This window comes from Oncorhynchus masou, chromosome 10 (genome assembly GCF_036934945.1).
Source record: "Oncorhynchus masou masou isolate Uvic2021 chromosome 10, UVic_Omas_1.1, whole genome shotgun sequence".
NCBI lineage: Eukaryota > Metazoa > Chordata > Actinopteri > Salmoniformes > Salmonidae > Oncorhynchus > Oncorhynchus masou.
The window spans coordinates 11,232,726-11,252,120 of record NC_088221.1 but is presented as its reverse complement, the minus strand read 5'-3'; the positions used below and the strand labels follow the sequence as shown (position 1 = coordinate 11,252,120).

Here is a 19,395-nt window from a genome sequence, read left to right as displayed (position 1 = left end):
TAGTTTTCCTCACTTATCCTTGTGTCACTCGTCCTCCTAGTGCCCGCATTCTCCACCAATGAGCGGACCAAGTACTTGGAGGTTGCTGTAAAGCGGAATAAACGAAGTGGAATAAACGAGTCAGGAGCAGGTTTTATTAATTGTACAAAGTTCTCTATTGAGGTAATTTTTCTTTCTCAAACACTCCAACACAATCAATGATGATATCCCAAGGAAACACACATCTTCTTCTTCACAAGAATAAAAAACACAAGGTGAGTATCTTTAAATTCTAACATAAATCACGGGTGTGTCACAGCCTTCTCGATCCTTCCGTGGAAAGCTCCCTTCAGGTGGTGACCATTCCCAAGAGGTGGAGTGTCCCCTTCTTCACCTTTTCAAAAGGTACGTCCTCTCCTCTGTAGAAGCAAACACTCTTTTCTTTCTCCCCTCTCTGCCGGTTCCCTCCTCTCTATTGTAGGGGAAAGAGAATAGCTCATTAGTACCATCAGCTGTGCTTAATTGCCTCTGACCACCTTGACTCACATGCCGGGCTGGGCTACTGTCCGTGGGAGCAGCCTGCCCTCTGGTGGTCCTTCCACATTATACTTTTGGTCAAATATTATATCACTTTGGGCTTCTTGCTGTCAATTAGCAGTGTACAAATTATTTGTAATTATGTTACGGCCCCCCCCCCCCCGACTGTCCACTCAAGAAATCTTTTAGCTGAAGTTGATGATCACTGCTCTAGGCTTTAGTGGAGTGCCATAGGAGTGTCATTACCAGATGTTTGATGTTTTTGTGGCGTCTGTCTTTTAGTTCTATCGTGGTGGAGAGACAGCCCTGTATGCCCACTCACCCTCAAAGACCCATGGTGCTGAAGACTGGGGTGCAGTTCACTGTCAAAATCAGGTGATTACGCCAGTGCTACACACTCCAAACGCAATGTGCAATACTCTGTTGACTAGTAGCTAGAAGAAGCCTGCAAACCCAGAGGAGGGTTGGTTAGCCATCCATGCTGTAACTCCTCAATTAAGACCCACACCTTAACACTACACTCTTCCATCCACTTTAGTTCCTGGTTGTCATTTGGCTTGCATTGTGATTTACTTAATTGGTATCATAATGCTCTTGCACCCGATAATATCCCCAGACTCCTGGTGAAGCTCCAGGAGTTCAACTACCAGCTCAAAGTCAAAGCTGTGTTTGACAAGTAAGTGAATGAGAAGTATGTACCATAGCCATATACATACACACATGTGTACACATATGTCTTTGGGAACTGCTTGATGTTATATTTAATCAATTGTATTTATTACATTGTTATATTTTATCAATGGCAAGAGTCAAAGCTTCAGTCACTGATGTATTGTATTTCTTTAGGAACGTCACTGAGAAGAGCACAGTGAGAGGGTAGGAAATGTTTTGGTCTCTGTTATCCTACTTAAACCTGAAGAAGCCTACTTAGTAGTCATTACATTTCCTCTGATTTTACGTCATTTCCAGGGTCCGGAAATTCAACATCTTGGGAACCAACACTAAGGTTATGAACATGGAGGAGTCCAATGGAAGCTTGGCAGCAGAATTCAGACACCTGGTATGAACTGGCACATTCAGATGTTATACTGTAACGGTTTTCTTGCGGTGAAGGAGAGGCGGACCAAAACGCAGCGTGGTTTCTATTCATGGTTCTTTAATGAAGAAAACTATACATGAACAGACTAACAGAAACGTGAAACAGCCCTATCTGGTGCAAACACAGAGACAGGAACCAGAACAATCACCCACGACACTCAAAGAATATGGCTGCCTAAATATGGTTCCCAATCAGAGACAACGATAATCACCTGCCACTTCAGGCAACCATAGACTTTTCTAGATAATCCTACTAAGCCACAATCCCAATACCTACTAAAACCCCAAGACAAAACACACCACATAATAAACCCATGTCACACCCTGGCCTGACCAAAAATAATAAAGAAAACACAAAATACTTAGACCAGGGCGTGACATATACTGTATATTGTACATATGATATACTGTATATTGTACATATGATATACTGTACTGTACATCAGGGTTCCCCAATAGGCGACCCCCATATTTTAAATTATTTTCAATTAACTCTGCAACTTTCTCAGTTATTTACTTTTTTCACAACTGCCACCAGTTTGGTGCCAAAACATTTACAACAATGACATATTGACTTACATGGGCATCATGCACCACAAATTATGCCCCCTGTCTGTAAGTTAGATAATTTTTCAAACACCTTAAACAGCTTTTTCCTGAGTCATAATCATTATGCTTAATTCTATGTAAAAACAAATCTGCATATCTAAGCATAACTCTTGAGCTGTCTGTATCCTCCTGACTGATGGTTATTTTTTAAAATAAACAATATGCTTCTATTCATCTAGTGATGGCTTGCTTTTCTAAATTCGACCAACCTTGCCAGCAGGCATGCCAGCTAAGATAGTTAGACAAGCTAGTTACTCGAATTTGATTGATTGCCTGAAATGGCTTCTTGGTAGCTAGCAATGAGGTTTGTGGATTGGGAACCTATCTGGGCTAGCGAAAGCCAGCTTCCTAAAATTGCTAAATGGCTAAAACTATTCCAGAGAACCACCCGACAAAATAATCTTATATATTTTTTAAACGTGACAAATAAATGTCATCTTAGAAAATAAAACCTTGAAAGTTACCAAAATTCTGGTAATTTACTGGTAAACTTCAAAAGTTTCCAGCTGGGGTTGAAACCGGTTCAGGGTACAAAACCCGTAAACCGAATAAGTTCAGAATTTTCTGAGGAACGGAAAAAGAACCTGGAACGAAAGTGATCTCTAGTTTTCCGGAACAGAATCGTTATTTTCAAGTCTTGAGAATCGTTTAAAAATGTTCTTTTTAAGTTAGAAAAATATTCCTAATGTCTATTATACTGTATAGTTCTGTAACTCAGTTAAGTTATAATGCTAGTAATAGCCTATAAACACATTCCAATTCACATCATATCATGATGTTCAGCGCTTCAAGCCAAGCTCCCTCCATGTCCACCCCTCACTTGCTCTCGACCCACCCATGAAATATCAGTCGTATCTCATACCTGCATTTATCTGACCAATTAAACATGTAGACAAATATTTGACCCATTCCACAACAAGCTGCTCTATTGGCGATAATTAAATTAATGAACTAAATGTAAAAACAATGTTGACTTCACAGGAAGAATAAAGGAATGAAAAGGAACTATATGAACCTTTACTTTTTTTTGGTTCTAACAGGATCAGAACAAAAATAAATATGGATTCTGCTTCTAAATGGCCATTGGAAAATAATTTAGGTTCCAACCCATGGTTTTCTGTAATATATTGTCCCTTTGTAACCCTAGTAATGACCCTAGCCTTCATATGAGCATTACGAAAGAGGTTTGATGTTAGCATTCTTGCCTTAGGTCAGGCGACCAGGGTTCAAGTTTCCTGCCGATTGCTGTAACAGTATATCATGTGTGCTGTTCAGATCCATGTTTTTGTGTTTTGTTGATATTGTTCTTCTTCTTTTGGTTACTTCAAATGATTTACAACTATTTTCTTCCCCAGCAACTAAAGGAACAGAAAGTTACAGGCAACAGATCAAATGAGGTAAACAAAGCACCTCAAGTGTGTGGGTGATTGTGATGTATAAAACTATTACTATGCAATGTCATAGTTATACATATATATTTTTTAAATGATGTACGTCTGTGTGTAAACTCAGGGTCCTCTCATAGTGACGGAGGAGCTCCACTCTATTAGCTTTGAGACTCAACTCTGTCAGCCAGGACTCCAGGTCGAACTAGAGGTCAGAACAACAGTAACCAATCTAGAGCTTTTAAAAAGACATGGTATACACTATTGTCATGGCAGAAATATGTGTTAGTAATATACACCAAGGAGCCTGACTGTCTGTACTGATGTTCCTATCTGACTTCTCGTGTGTGTGTGTGTGTGTGTGTGTGTGTCCAGACAATGTCCCTGCCCATTGTGGTCATCTCCAACATTAGCCAGCTGCCCAGTGCCTGGGCCTCTGTCTTGTGGTACAACATGCTGACCTGTGAGTCCAAGGTACAACCCCTCTCACCTACCCTTCTCATTCAAGACTAAATCCTCATAGCTACAGTATCTATCTATTTACTTACTGAGATTTTACCCTCTGAGAACTACAGTAACTTTTGTTCTCTTAACTGCCTCCTTACTTATGTCATGTGATCCAGACTGGACAGGTTTAATCTAGGGGGTCGAACTCCTGGTCCTGAAGAGCCAGGTGGTGTGCAGGCTTTTGTTCCACTCCAGCACTAACACTCCTCTTCCAAACTATCAGCTTATCATCTCCATCCCTCTCTCCTCCTCAGAATCTGTCGTTCTTCCTGAGCCCTCCTCAGGCCACCTGGAGCCAGTTGTCAAACGTGCTGAGCTGGCAGTTCTCCTCCATAACCAAGCGAGGCCTCAACGACGAGCAGCTGAGCATGCTGAGAGACAAGCTCTTGGGTGAGTCTTATTGTGACTTGGCGTGGTTTTGTGAAACGACACAGCCACAGCAAACGCATCTGTGATATTAAGGTGCGCTAGTTGGTTATAAAAGGTGGCCATACAGCCAGTGTGTGTGTCACGCCCTGGTCTTTATTTATTATGTTCATTTTCATTTATTGGGTCAGGCCAGGGTGTGACATGGGTTTATTTGTGGTGTGTTCGTCTTGGGGTTGTGTGGGGTGTATAGATTAGTCTATGGCTGCCTGAGGCGGTTCTCAAATCAGAGTCAGGTGATTATCGTTGTCTCTGATTGGGAACCATATTTAGGTAGCCATATTCTTTGAGTGTTTTCGTGGGTGATTGTTCCTGTCTCTGTGTTTGTTGCACCAGATAGGGCTGTCTCGGTTTTCCACGTTTGTTGTTTTGTATTGTTCGTGTTTCATCTTCATTAAAGATGTATCTAACTAACCACGCTGCATTTTGGTCCGATCCTTGTTCCACCTCTTCGTCAGAGGAGGAGTTAGAAGAAACCCGTTACAGTGTGAGGTGGCTATTAGTTTTTCTCGACACAGATATCTGGCAAGAGAGTCAAGGTGACCAACTAATTTGGCCATCTAATCCCAGATAAAGGCTAACAATGCAAATTACATTTACATTTAAGTCATTTAGCAGACGCTCTTATCCAGAGCGACTTACAGATTGGTGAATTCACCTTCTGACATCCAGTGGAACAGCCACTTTACAATAGTGCATCTAAATCATTAAGGGGGGGTGAGAAGGATTACTTATCCTATCCTAGGTATTCCTTGAAGAGGTGGGGTTTCAGGTGTCTCCGGAAGGTGGTGATTGACTCCGCTGTCCTGGCGTCGTGAGGGAGTTTGTTCCACCATTGGGGGGCCAGAGCAGCGAACAGTTTTGACTGGGCTGAGCGGGAACTGTACTTCCTCAATGGTAGGGAGGCGAGCAGGCCAGAGGTGGATGAACGCAGTGCCCTTGCTTGGGTGTAGGGCCTGATCAGAGCCTGGAGGTACTGCGGTGCCGTTCCCCTCACAGCTCCGTAGGCAAGCACCATGGTCTTGTAGCGGATGCGAGCTTCAACTGGAAGCCAGTGGAGAGAGCGGAGGAGCGGGGTGATGTGAGAGAACTTGGGAAGGTTGAACACCAGACGGGCTGCGGCGTTCTGGATGAGTTGTAGGGGTTTAATGGCACAGGCAGGGAGCCCAGCCAACAGCGAGTTGCAGTAATCCAGACGGGAGATGACAAGTGCCTGGATTAGGACCTGCGCCGCTTCCTGTGTGAGGCAGGGTCGTACTCTGCGGATGTTGTAGAGCATGAACCTACAGGAACGGGCCACCGCCATGATGTTGGTTGAGAACGACAGGGTGTTGTCCAGGATCACGCCAAGGTTCTTAGAGCTCTGGGAGGAGGACACAATGGAGTTGTCAACCGTGATGGCGAGATCATGGAACGGGCAGTCCTTACCCGGGAGGTAGAGCAGCTCCGTCTTGCCGAGGTTCAGCTTGACATGCCAGACATGCAGAGATGCGATTCGCCACCTGGTCATCAGAAGGGGGAAAGGAGAAGATTAATTGTGTGTCGTCTGCATAGCAATGATAGGAGAGACTATGTGAGGTTATGACAGAGCCAAGTGACTTGGTGTATAGCGAGAATAGGAGAGGGCCTAGAACAGAGCCCTGGGGGACACCAGTGGTGAGAGCGCGTGGCGAGGAGACAGATTCTCGCCACGCCACCTGGTAGGAGCGACCTGTCAGGTAGGACGCAATCCAAGCGTGGGCCGCGCCGGAGATGCCCAACTCGGAGAGGGTGGAGAGGAGGATCTGATGGTTCACAGTATCGAAGGCAGCCGATAGGTCTAGAAGGATGAGAGCAGAGGAGAGAGAGTTAGCTTTAGCAGTGCGGAGCGCCTCCGTGATACAGAGAAGAGCAGTCTCAGTTGAATGACTAGTCTTGAAACCTGACTGATTTGGATCAAGAAGGTCATTCTGAGAGAGATAGCGGGAGAGCTGGCCAAGGACAGCACGTTCAAGAGTTTTGGAGAGGAAAGAAAGAAGGGATACTGGTCTGTAGTTGTTGACATCGGAGGGATCGAGTGTAGGTTTTTTCAGAAGGGGTGCAACTCTCGCTCTCTTGAAGACGGAAGGGACGTAGCCAGCGGTCAGGGATGAGTTGATGAGCGAGGTGAGGTAAGGGAGAAGGTCTCCGGAAATGGTCTGGAGAAGAGAGGAGGGGATAGGGTCAAGCGGGCAGGTTGTTGGGCGGCCGGCCGTCACAAGAAGCGAGATTTCATCTGGAGAGAGAGGGGAGAAAGAGGTCAGAGCACAGGGTAGGGCAGTGTGAGCAGAACCAGCGGTGTCGTTTGACTTAGCAAACGAGGATCGGATGTCGTCGACCTTCTTTTCAAAATGGTTGACGAAGTCATCTGCAGAGAGGGAGGAGGGGGGGGAGGGGGAGGAGGATTCAGGAGGGAGGAGAAGGTGGCAAAGAGCTTCCTAGGGTTAGAGGCAGATGCTTGGAATTTAGAGTGGTAGAAAGTGGCTTTAGCAGCAGAGACAGAGGAGGAAAATGTAGAGAGGAGGGAGTGAAAGGATGCCAGGTCCGCAGGGAGGCGAGTTTTCCTCCATTTCCGCTCGGCTGCCCGGAGCTCTGTTCTGTGAGCTCGCAATGAGTCATCGAGCCACGGAGCGGGAGGGGAGGACCGAGCCGGCCTGGAGGATAGGGGACATAGAGAGTCAAAGGATGCAGAAAGGGAAGAGAGGAGGGTTGAGGAGGCAGAATCAGGAGATAGGTTGGAGAAGGTATGAGCAGAGGGAAGAGATGATAGGATGGAAGAGGAGAGAGTAGCGGGGGAGAGAGAGCGAAGGTTGGGACGGTGCGATACCATCCGAGTAGGGGCAGTGTGGGAAGTGTTGGATGAGAGCGAGAGGGAAAAGGATACAAGGTAGTGGTCGGAGACTTGGAGGGGAGTTGCAATGAGGTTAGTGGAAGAACAGCATCTAGTAAAGATGAGGTCGAGCGTATTGCCTGCCTTGTGAGTAAGGGGGGAAGGTGAGAGGGTGAGGTCAAAAGAGGAGAGGAGTGGAAAGAAGGAGGCAGAGAGGAATGAGTCAAAGGTAGACGTGGGGAGGTTAAAGTCGCCCAGGACTGTGAGAGGTGAGCCGTCCTCAGGAAAGGAGCTTATCAAGGCATCAAGCTCATTGATGAACTCTCCGAGGGAACCTGGAGGGCGATAAATGATAAGGATGTTAAGCTTGAAAGGGCTGGTAACTGTGACAGCATGGAATTCAAAGGAGGCGATAGACAGATGGGTAAGGGGAGAGAGAGAGAATGACCACTTGGGAGAGATGAGGATCCCGGTGCCACCACCCCGCTGACCAGAAGCTCTCGGGGTGTGCGAGAACACGTGGGCGGACGAAGAGAGAGCAGTAGGAGTAGCAGTGTTATCTGTGGTGATCCATGTTTCCGTCAGAGCCAGGAAGTCGAGGGACTGGAGGGAGGCATAGGCTGAGATGAACTCTGCCTTGTTGGCCGCAGATCGGCAGTTCCAGAGGCTACCGGAGACCAGGAACTCCACGTGGGTCGTGCGCGCTGGGACCACCAGATTAGGGTGGCCGCGGCCACGCGGTGTGGAGCGTTTGTATGGTCTGTGCAGAGAGGAGAGAACAGGGATAGATAGACACATAGTTGACAGGCTACAGAAGAGGCTACGCTAATGCAAAGGAGATTGGAATGACAAGTGGACTACACTTATCGAATGTTCAGAACGTTAAGCTTACGTAGCAAGAATCTTATTGACTAAAATGATTGAAATGATACAGTACTGCTGGAGTAGGCTAGCTGGTAGTGGCTGCGATGTTGACACTACACTAATCAAGTCGTTCCGTCGAGTGTAATAGTTTCTACAGTGCTGCTATTCGGGGGCTAGCTGGCTAGCTAGCAGGTTGATTGCGTTACGTTACCTTAAAAGAACGACAATAGCTGGCTAGCTAACCTAGAAAATCGCTCTAGGCTACACAATTGTCTTAGATACAAAGACGGCTATGTAGCTAGCTAGCTACGATCAAACAAATCAAACCGTTGTGCTGTAATAGTTTCTACAGTGCTGCTATTCGGGGGCTAGCTGGCTAGCTACGTTAAAAGAACGACAATAGCTGGCCAGCTAACCTAGAAAATCGCTCTAGACTACACAATTGTCTTAGATACAAAGACGGCTATGTAGCTGGCTAGCTACGATCAAACAAATCAAACCGTTGTACTGTAATGAAGTGAAATGAAAATATGATACTACCTGTGGAGCGACACGGAATGTTGACCGGGTAGTTGAAGTTCAATTCGGTGGAGGTTGGCTAGCTGTTGGCTAGCTAGCTAGCAGCAACTCCTACGTTAGGGACGACAAATAGCTGGCTAGCTAACCTCGGTAAATTAAGATAATCACTCAGTCTACACACTCTAAACTACACAATTATCTTGGATACGAAGACAGCGAAGACAACTATGTAGCTAGCTGACACTACGCTAATCGAGTCGTTCAGTTGAGTGTAATAGTTTCTACAGTGCTGGTGGACAGTGGATGTTAGCTAGCTGCTTAGCTAGCTGCTGGGCAGATACGTTAGGACGACGAAATACGATAATTATGCAATTATCTTTGATACAAAGACGGCTATGTAGCTAGCTAAGAAGAAATTGCTAAGATTAGACAAATCAAACCGTTGTACTATAATGAAATGTAATGAAAAGTTATACTACCTGCGGACCGAAGTGTAGATGCGACCGCTCGCTCCAACCCGGAACTTGTTGCAAATGTTGCTTAAAATCTATTCACCGTATAAAAAGGTGCATAAAAAGCTTATGACCTCTGTCATGTGTTGCTCATAACGGTGTCAGCTAAGGTCGTTCCATTAAAGTGAACCAATAATAATACCAAACTCCCGTGACAGGTGGAGAAGCAGCCGGAAACCCTAATGGACTCATCCCCTGGACCAAGTTCTGCAAGGTGAGCATCTCACTGGAAGTTCAGTGTTTTAGCCAAACCCTGTGTGTTTACTATGGGCTGTGTATTGAGCGTGTCTTTGCCTGAGCAGAATGTGAATGAGAAGAGCTTTCCCTTCTGGCTGTGGATCGAGGGAATACTGGACCTGATCAAGAGACACCTGCTGTGTCTGTGGAATGATGGGTAAAACATCTCTCCAACTCACATTACTTCCGTATGCCTTTCTGAAGACTAGGTCTACATTACGTTTTTGAAAAGTTACTTTATTGTGCTATAATCAACTACATATCTATGGTCTATAGGTGTATCATGGGCTTTGTTAGTAAGGAGAGAGAGAAGGCCCTGCTGAAGGACAAGGAGCCTGGAACTTTCCTGCTGCGCTTCAGTGAGAGCAGCCGCGAGGGAGCCATTACCTTCACCTGGGTGGAGGGCTCCAATAATGGTGTGTGTGTCTTTTTGTGTGCATGTGTTTTTGTAGCTTTGTAGCTGTAGATGAAGGGGAGGAGATGGGTTAAAGAAGGATTTTTAAGCCTTGAGACAATTGGGACGTGGATTTGTGTATGTGTGCCATTCAGAGGGTGAATGGGCAAGACAAAAGATTTAAGTGCCTTTGAATGGGGTATAGTAGTAGGTGCCAGGTGCATCGGTTTGAGTCAAGAACTGCAACACTGCTGGGATTTTCATGCTCAACAGTTTCCCGTGTTTATTAAGAATGGTCCACCACCCGAAGGATATCCAGCCAACTTGACACAACTGTGGGAAGCATTGGAGTCAACATGGGCCAGCATCCTTGTGGAACACTTTCAGCACCTTGTAGAGTGCTGCCCCCACGAATTGAGGCTGTGGGGGGAGGGTGCAATTCAATATTAGGAAGGTATTCCTAAAATTGTGGTATATTTACTCTGTGTACATACCTATGCAAAGACAAAAATATATATATTTGAATTGTTTTTACACATTATGAGTATGTGTCTGTACATATGTCTCAGGTATGTGTTTCTGTTTGTATTATTCTACCAGGTAAGCTGACTGAGAACACATTCTCATATCACATTGTGTGTGTGTGCATTTATGTACAGTTGAAGTCGGAAGTTTACATACACTTAGGTTGGAGCCATTAAAACTCGTTTTTCAACCACTGCACAAATTCCTTGTTTTAACAAACTATAGTTTTGTGCATGACACAAGTCATTTTTCCAACAATTGTTTACAGACAGATTATTTCACTTTTAATTCACTGTATCACAATTCCAGTGGGTCAGAAGTTTACATACACTAAATTGACTGTGCCTTTAAATAGCTTGGAAAATTCCAGAAAATGTCATGTCTTGAGAAGCTTCTGATAGGCTAATTGACATCATTTGAGTCAATTGGAGGTGTACCTGTGGATCTATTTCAAGGCCTACCTTCAAACCAAGTGCCTCTTTGCTTGACATCATGGGAAAATCTAAAGAAATCAGCCAAAAAAATGGTGGACCTCCACAAGTCTGGTTCATCCTTGGGAGCAAACAATAGTACGCAAGTATAAACACCATGGGACCACGCAGCCATCATGCCGCTCAGGAAGGAGACGTGTTCTGTCTCCTAGATATGAACCTACTTTGGTGCGAAAAGTACAAATCAATCCCAGAACAACAGCAAAGGGCCTTGTGAAGATGCTGGAGGAAACGGGTACAAAAGTATCTATATCCACAGTAAAAACGAGTCCTATATCGACATAACCTGAAAGGCCGCTCAGCAAGGAAGAAGCAGCCACTGCTCCAAAACCTCCATAAAAAAGCCAGACTACGGTTTGCAACTGCACATGGAGACAAAGATCATACTTTTTTTTCTTCCTCTGTTCTGATAAAACAAAAATAGAACTGTTTGGCCATAATGACCATCATTATGTTTGGAGGAAGAAGGGGGAGGCTTGCAAGGCGAAGAACACCATCCAAACCGTGAAGCACGGGAGTGGCAGTATCATGTTGTGGGTGTGCTTTGCTGCAGGAGAGACTGGTGCACTTCACAAAATAGATGACATCATGAGAAGGACAATTTGGTGGGTATATTGAACCAACATCTCAAGACATCAGTCGGGAAGTTAAAGCTTGGTCGCAAATGGGTCTTCCAAATGGACAATAACCCCAAGCATACTTCCAAAGTTGTGGCAAACTGGCTTAAGGACAACAAAGTCAAGGTATTGGAGTGGCCGTCACAAAGCCCTCACCTCAATCCTATAGAAATTTTGTGGGCAGAACTGAAAACGTGTGCAAGCAAGGAGGCCTACAAACCAGACTCAGTTACACCAGCTCTGTCAGGAGGAAAGGGCCAAAATTCACCCAACTTATTGTGGGAAGCTTGTGGAAGGCCAGCCGAAACGTTTGACCTAAGTTAAACAATTTAAAGGCAATGCTACCAAATACTAATTGAGTGTATGTAAACTTCTGACCCACTGAGAATGTGATGAAAAAAATAAAAGCTGAAATAAATCATTCTCTCTACTATTGTTCTGACATTTCACATTCTTAAAATAAAGTGGTGATCCTAACTGACCTAAGACAGGAATTTTGAAAAACTGGAGTTTAAATATATTTGGCTCAGGTGTATGTAAACTTCCGACTTCAACTGTATATCTATGAACATACAGTGGGGCAAAAAATATTCAGTCAGCCACCAATTGTGCAAGTTCTCCTACTTAAAAAGATGAGAGAGGCCTGTAATTTTCATCATCGGTACACTTCAACTATGACAGACAAAATGAGAAAAAAAATCCAGAAAATCACATTGTAGGATTTTTAATGAATTTATTTGCAAATTATGGTGGAAAATAAGTATTTGGTCACCTACAAACAAGAAAGATTTCTGGCTCTCACAGACCTGTAACTTCTTCTTTAAGAGGCTCCTCTGTCCTCCACTCGTTGCCTGTATTAATGGCACCTGTTTGAACTTGTTATCAGTATAAAAGACACCTGTCCACAACCTCAAACAGTCACACTCCAAACTCCACTATGGCCAAGACCAAAGCGCTGTCAAAGGATACCAGAAACAAAATTGTAGACCTGCACCAGGCTTGGAAGACTGAATCTGCAATAGGTAAGCAGCTTGGTTTGAAGAAATCAACTGTGGGAGCAATTATTAGGAAATGGAAGACATACAAGACCACTGATAATCTCCCTCGATCTGGGGCTCCACGCAAGATCTCACCCCATGGGGTCAAAATGATCACAAGAACGGTGAGCAAAAATCCCAGAACCACACGGGGGGACCTAGTGAATGACCTGCAGAGAGCTGGGACCAAAGTAACAAAGCCTACCATCAGTAACACACTACGCCGCCAGGGACTCAAATCATGCAGTGCCAGACGTGTCCCCCTGCTTAAGAGGGGAAGCGTGTCCCCCTGCTTCGTAAGAAGCATTTCAATGTCCTGGAGTGGCCTAGACTGTTTTTTCCACCATAATTTTCCACCATAATTTGCAGATAAATTCATAAAAATTCCTACAATGTGATTTTCTGGATTTTTTCCCCCTCATTTTGTCTGTCATAGTAGAAGTGTACCTGTGATGAAAATGACAGGCCTCTCATCTTTTTAAGTGGGAGAACTTCAACAATTGGTGGCTGACTAAATACTTTTTTGCCCCACTGTATAGATGTCCATTTCCACGCGGTGGAGCCCTACACTAAGAAGGAGCTGGCCGCCGTCTCTTTTCCTGACATCCTCCGCAACTACAAGGTGATGGCTGCCGAGAACATCCCTGAGAACCCTCTGCTCTACCTCTACCCCAACATCCCCAAAAAGAGCGCCTTCACACGCTACTACAGCCGCCCCACAGAAGGTAACTAACAAGCTGTTAGAAATGTATGTATGTTGAGGAAAGATTGAGTAGTTGAAAATGGTACAAATGGTGTTGAAGACTTCAATTCCAGTCTAAGCTATTATACACAATATTCACTGCATAGCATACTTTTCATATTTTGTTGTGCCACACCCTTTTCCCCCATTGAAATATTGACCACTGGTCATGCCTTGCTACAGGAGGTTGGTGAGGAGAGGAAGGCTCAAAATAATGTCTGGAATGGAGTGTGTGATGTGTTTGATACCATTCCATTTACTCCATTCCAGCTATTACTATGAATCCATCCTCCCCAATTTAGGGGCCACCAGCCACCTGTGTTTGGTTCTAATGATAACCTCTAGACGTCTATAACCGTTGACCTTCTCAGCTGCTGAGCCAATGGAGTTGGAGAGTGCCTCTGAGGATGGCTACATTAAGACGGAGCTCATCTCTGTGTCTGAAGTGTAAGTGTGATTCTTGTTATGAAACACCTTTTACTGTATTTATATCGTTTTCATTGATTTAAGATACACACAACAGACAACACACACAGCTCAAAGTACAAGAAAAGGTCAAATGAAAAGTGTACGTCTCTTGTTATGTCAGTCACTGACAGTCACTCACCCATGTCAGCTAACATGTTTGGTAAATTAGTCTAGCTAAATATTTCACTGGTAGTAAACATGGTTGAATTACTGACCGGGGGGGCCCCCATTGATTGATTGTCACTCTCATATTAAATACTGCAAACATTTATTTTCTCCTGGTTATGTAACTGTTTGTTGGTTTCTGTTTCTCCTCAGCCACCCCTCCAGACTACAGGACGCCATGCTGCCCATGAGTCCCGAAGTGTATGGAGAGCTGACCAGGATTATTAACCCTGATGAGATTGAAAATGTGGTAGGTTACAGCCAGACAGCACCAGCCGCACACAGAGTAGAGACACTGTTGTATGTTAGTCAGCCAGCAGTAGCCACACACAGTGGTCGTGTTCCCCTGCTCAGCCATTCCATGCATCAACCAATGGTTGCGTGCAACATCATCAACTGTGCCGCCCGGCACCAGATTGCTATAACATATGTGGTTAGCTGATACATAAAATAATTATCCGGGTATAGTAAGATCTGGCATGCATCAGCAACACCTAGGCAGAGGAACGTAACCCACAGTGTGGTAGGTTAGAGACAGACAGCGCCAGCCGCACACAGAGATGAGACAACACATATCTAATCATCATAAAACACAAAATGTGGAAAAGATGTGAACATTTGAGAAGACAAGACAGCCCTGGGGTAAAATTAGAATGTATGGTCCTGGCCAATCAGCTGTACCGCTGTCATAACTGAAGCATTCATTTCCAAATCTTTCATGCGAGGGTCGGGATAATTCATGCGTTTTTTTATTTACTATGTGACTGATCCTATGTTGTCCCTCTCCCTTCAGATGTGCACTCCATTCCCAAACTAATCTGCCCTCTTCAGGTGGTGCCCAGGAAAATGTGTGTAAGTTCCCGAGCCGAGTACCAAAGACACCACACAAAAAGGATGACGTTTGCAATAGATTTGAAAGCACAACTGAAACTGATATATATATATATATATATTAGTCCTACGCATGAGGTTTTGTGGCTTTGAGTCCAGCTGTTTGTAATAAGGAATGTTATTCTACGCTACTTGTGGGACAGTATAATATTTTGTGTATGCATATGTAATGTGAACAACAAAAAGGGATGCAGAAAGCTGTTCTTCACTTTGTAAATAGATACCATTTTGTAGCAACTTATAATAAGGAAAATGGTTCAGATGTTCTGGGTCGTTCCACGAAATGAGTGCCCTTTGATATTTTAGTCAGAAATGTTGCACCAATATTGAATTTTAAAAGGCTGTTATATTAAATGAAGTGGCCTTTAATATAGACCACATGGAGACTTCAATAAATCAGATGTTTAATATGGATAAAGGCTTGCTAAAGTGCCAAAATTCATCAAATATATCTATATTGTTTTGTGTACTTTTTACTCATTTTTCTGCCCAATTTAAGTGATGTCCAATTGGTAGTCTTGTCCCATCGCTGCAACTCCTGTTCGAACTCGGGAGAGGCGAAGGTCAAGAGCCATGCGTCCGCCGAAACATGACCCTGCTTCTTGACACATTGCTCGATTAACCCAGAAGCCAGCTGCACCAATGTCTCGAAGGAAACACTGCACAACTGGCGACCGCCACAGTAGTCGCTAGAGCGCGATGGGACAAGGACATCACGTCCCAACATTTCTCCAAGTTTCTCCAAACCCTAGTTATTTTGTTGCTTTGACAGTCATTTCTGAAGATTATTTTTTATTTCATGTGAGTAGTGATTCATTTGCATCAGTCCCTCATTTTAAGGTCAACCCTGTTACGTAAACTGAGCTCTCGTTTTAATTTGGTGAAACTATTCCTTTTGAAATATTGCTTTCAAAAGAAACATTGAACATTTAATAGTCAAATCACAGAGTAAACGCAGGAGCACTGGATCTATTCTTCTTATTTTTTCTTACATTTTCTGGTGTTTTGTGGTGGATAACTGTGAAGGTCGAGCGTAACATGCCAACCCTATTAGCCATAGATAGGCTAGAAGTGTTTTAACAATTACATTTTTGGGGTGAAGCTTGCATGCAATTGCCACTCCCTGTAGCACACAACAAGCTGTCAGTTCCCCTGTCACAAGGGGATTTATGGCTGATTTAAGAAATCATCAACCCTGTTACGGTCAACCCTGATACTTTATTTGGCACTGATAGTTTTGAGATGGGAAAACATGTTTATGAAGTTGAACATGTGCTCTTTATGACAGAATGTGAACATTTGGTGATATGAAATGTTTGACCAAGTGTGACCAAGTGTGACGGCCCCTCCCTGCTCTGGTTTATGGGTTTTGCTGTGCTTACTTTCTGCAGGAGATTGGTGGGTGGAGTAGGAGAGGTGGGCGGAGCTGGGAGGGTCATCAGTGCTGATTGGGGCACACCTGTGAAAGCTCAGCTGTGGCATAAAGCCACTGTTTCCCCCCCATTCAGCAAGAGATTCCTCTCTCTGTGCATACCTTTTTGTGTTGTGTTGTGTTGTGTTGTGTTGTGTTGTGTTGTGTTGTGTTGTGTTGTGTTGTGTTGTGTTGTGTTGTGTTGTGTTGTGTTGTGTTGTGTTGTGGCTTTGGCAGTTGACACCTAATTTGCTGACCTTCATGTCTCATCTGATTATTTTTGTGAGTGTTTATTTATGGTATAAATTCATTTTGTTATTCCTTTACTCAGTGTGTGGTTTCCCATTGTTTGTTACAATCTTGAGCCAGGTTGTAACAAGTTATACAGTATTTGTGGAATGACCCTTATATGGAAAGTACTTCTAAACTGTACTCACGACTGCCTGGACTTCATTGTTTCAATTCATTAAAAATAAGAGCTCTCTCACATGCCTGAAAAGCTTTGCTTTGTTTAACTTGTTGATTCAAATATGTTTATGTGTACATATTCCACTGTAAGGAGCAATCACACTCTTGCACACCTCTTAACAAATGAACTTGATCATGTATGTCTTAAAATAACAGAAAAGGACATCCATGTATTGTACAGCAATACACTCAGAACTGTCTTTACTTGTAATGTCAGATTGGTCTGCGACTACTGGTGACATCTGACTTAAACCATCTGCCAGGGATTCTAACTCCTCTGAGCTAAAGCCTAGGCAGCTAACACAAGTTATCAGGGCTCAGGCAAGGTTACCCTTCTTCGAACCACCTCCACTACAACAGACATGTTATAACAAGGACAAAACCAATGTGAGATTTTGAGACCTGTTCCTCTATCTATGTGTTAGGGTGGTGATTGGTTGGAGGGTTCAAGTCAGGTGTTTCCCTGACTTTTAGAGGAGTGGTGAACGAGGTTAAATGTCTGTGGCAACATGTTCCATTATCTTTCTCATTCTTTGGATATCATTTTAACATGTTCTATATCTATACACAATGTCACCATTTCAGTTTTGCTGCAAAACGGTAACAGTTGCATTACACAAATGAAAAAGTAATGGTAGAGATTGCAGCGTTCTCCAGACATAGATTAGAATGCTAGATTTGAACATTGTGCAATGTTATTGTCCATTGTGCCAATGAAGCTGTTCTCATGCTACACCCTCGGAGTGTGGTGTCAGGAAAATAACCTCACACTCAACGTCAACAAAACAAAGAGATGATCGTAGACTTCCAGAAAAAGCAGAGGGAGCACCCCCCTATCCACATCGACGGGACAGTAGTGGAGAAGTGGAAAGTTTTAAGTTCCTCGGCGTACACATCATGGACAAACTGAAATGGTCCACCCACACAGACCGTGTGGTGAAGAAGGCGCAACAGCACCTCTTCAACCTCAGGAGGCTGAAGAAATTTGGCTTGTCACCAAAAACATTCACAAACTTTTACAGATGCACAATCGAGAGCATACTGTCAGGCTGTATCACCGCCTGGTACAGCAACTGCACACCGGGGGAAAACTACCTGCCCTCCAGGACACTTACACCACCCGATGTCACGGGAAGGCAAAAAAGATCATCAAGGACAACAACCACCCGAGCCACTGCCTATTCACCCTGCTATCATCCAGAAGGCGAGGTCAAGTACAGGTGCATCAAAGCTGGGACCGAGAGACTGAAAAACAGCTTCTATCTCAAGGCCTGTTAAACAGCCATCACTAACATTGAGTGGCTGCTGACAACATACTGACTCAATCTTTAGCCACTTTAATAATTCAAAATTGGATGTAATAAATGTATCACTAGTCACTTTAAACCATTCCACTTTATATAATGTATACCCTACATTACTCATCTCATACTCTGTATCATCTACTGCATCTTGCCTATGTCGTTTGGCCATCACTCATCCATATATTTATATGTACATATTCTTATTCATTCCTTTACACTTGTGTGTTTAAGGTAGTTGTGAAATTGTTAGATTACTTTTTAGATATTTTTTTATTTATTTTTACCTTTATTTAACCTGGCAAGTCAGTTAAGAACAAATTCTTATTTTCAATGACGGCCTAGGAACAGTGGGTTAACTGCCTGTTCAGGGGCAGAACGACAGATTTTTACCTTGTCAGCTCGGGGGTTTGAACTTGTAACCTTCCGGTTACTGCTCTAACCACTAGGCTACCCTGCATGGTCAGAACTAGAAGCACAAGCATATCGCTACGCTCGCATTCATTTGTGAGACACTGTTGTAAATGAAAATATTTTTGAATTTTGCACGCTGCCTTTTCAGCAGAGTGTTGTCGAGGGGTTCCGCTAGCGTGTTCCCGGCGCTAGAAAGGTTAACATCTGCTAACCATGTGTATGTGACCAATAAAATTTTATTTGATTTCATATTTACCTCATAAAACCTAACACTGCTTCTAATTTGATCAGTATTGGTCCTTTACACACCAGCTCCGTAGGAAAATTGGATCCTGGCCAAAGGCACAAGTTCATTCAAAAAGTGTGAGACATCTAGGATGAGTTTTTGACAATATTAATGTCAACTGTCATGTGTTTATGTACATGTTTCCTCCTATTTTCAGACTACTGATGCCAGACTAGTGTTTTATCATGTTGCCACAGACACTCCCCTATTCTGTCAGTGGTTCCAGATCGACAACAGACAACTGTGTTCGCATAGCATACAGTATTGAGCAATAGAGAAGTAAAATTCCATTGTTATGAGAAAATCATAATACAAAAAAAAGAACACTAGACCAAAAATATACACACTTTTTTTTTAAGTGTCTTGTGCCGTCCCAAACAAAGTACAATAAAATGAAATTGAATTGAATTGAAATGAAAGCTCAAGGGCATATGCAATAGGGTTGATAAAGGTCAAGATAAGTTTGTCTGGGACTCATGGAAGAGTAGAATGTTTGGTAACATTTGACATCCTAAACTTGTTTACATTTGACAAAGTAGGCTACAGGACCATATAGTGATTCTACCCAAGTGGTGGCCCATCATGTCTTTAGGAGCTACAGTCTTTTTCATTTTTTCCAACCAGGCATTAACCAAGAAGTATAGCTAGAATGTTATGGAGTGAT

The 19,395-nt window shown here is 43.7% G+C and overlaps 1 protein-coding gene across 3 annotated transcripts in view; it reads left to right on the top strand.

Moving 5' to 3' along the window:
• stat1b (signal transducer and activator of transcription 1b) overlaps positions 1–16,753 on the top strand; it is a 60,215-nt gene extending 43,462 nt beyond the window's left edge. For 2 of the 3 annotated variants that reach the window (XM_064975850.1, XM_064975849.1), the window contains exons 10-24: positions 799–891; positions 1,133–1,192; positions 1,363–1,392; positions 1,486–1,576; positions 3,579–3,620; positions 3,736–3,819; positions 3,984–4,082; positions 4,370–4,505; positions 9,443–9,498; positions 9,587–9,678; positions 9,798–9,937; positions 13,125–13,310; positions 13,699–13,774; positions 14,114–14,210; positions 14,754–16,753. In XM_064975850.1, the coding sequence (XP_064831922.1) occupies positions 799–891; positions 1,133–1,192; positions 1,363–1,392; positions 1,486–1,576; positions 3,579–3,620; positions 3,736–3,819; positions 3,984–4,082; positions 4,370–4,505; positions 9,443–9,498; positions 9,587–9,678; positions 9,798–9,937; positions 13,125–13,310; positions 13,699–13,774; positions 14,114–14,210; positions 14,754–14,777 (1,306 nt within the window). In that variant the 3' untranslated portion in view covers positions 14,778–16,753. The remainder of the gene's footprint in view (positions 1–798; positions 892–1,132; positions 1,193–1,362; positions 1,393–1,485; positions 1,577–3,578; positions 3,621–3,735; positions 3,820–3,983; positions 4,083–4,369; positions 4,506–9,442; positions 9,499–9,586; positions 9,679–9,797; positions 9,938–13,124; positions 13,311–13,698; positions 13,775–14,113; positions 14,211–14,753) is intronic. The other variant, XM_064975851.1, reaches the window with a different exon arrangement.
• Positions 16,754–19,395: the final 2,642 nt, after the last annotated feature.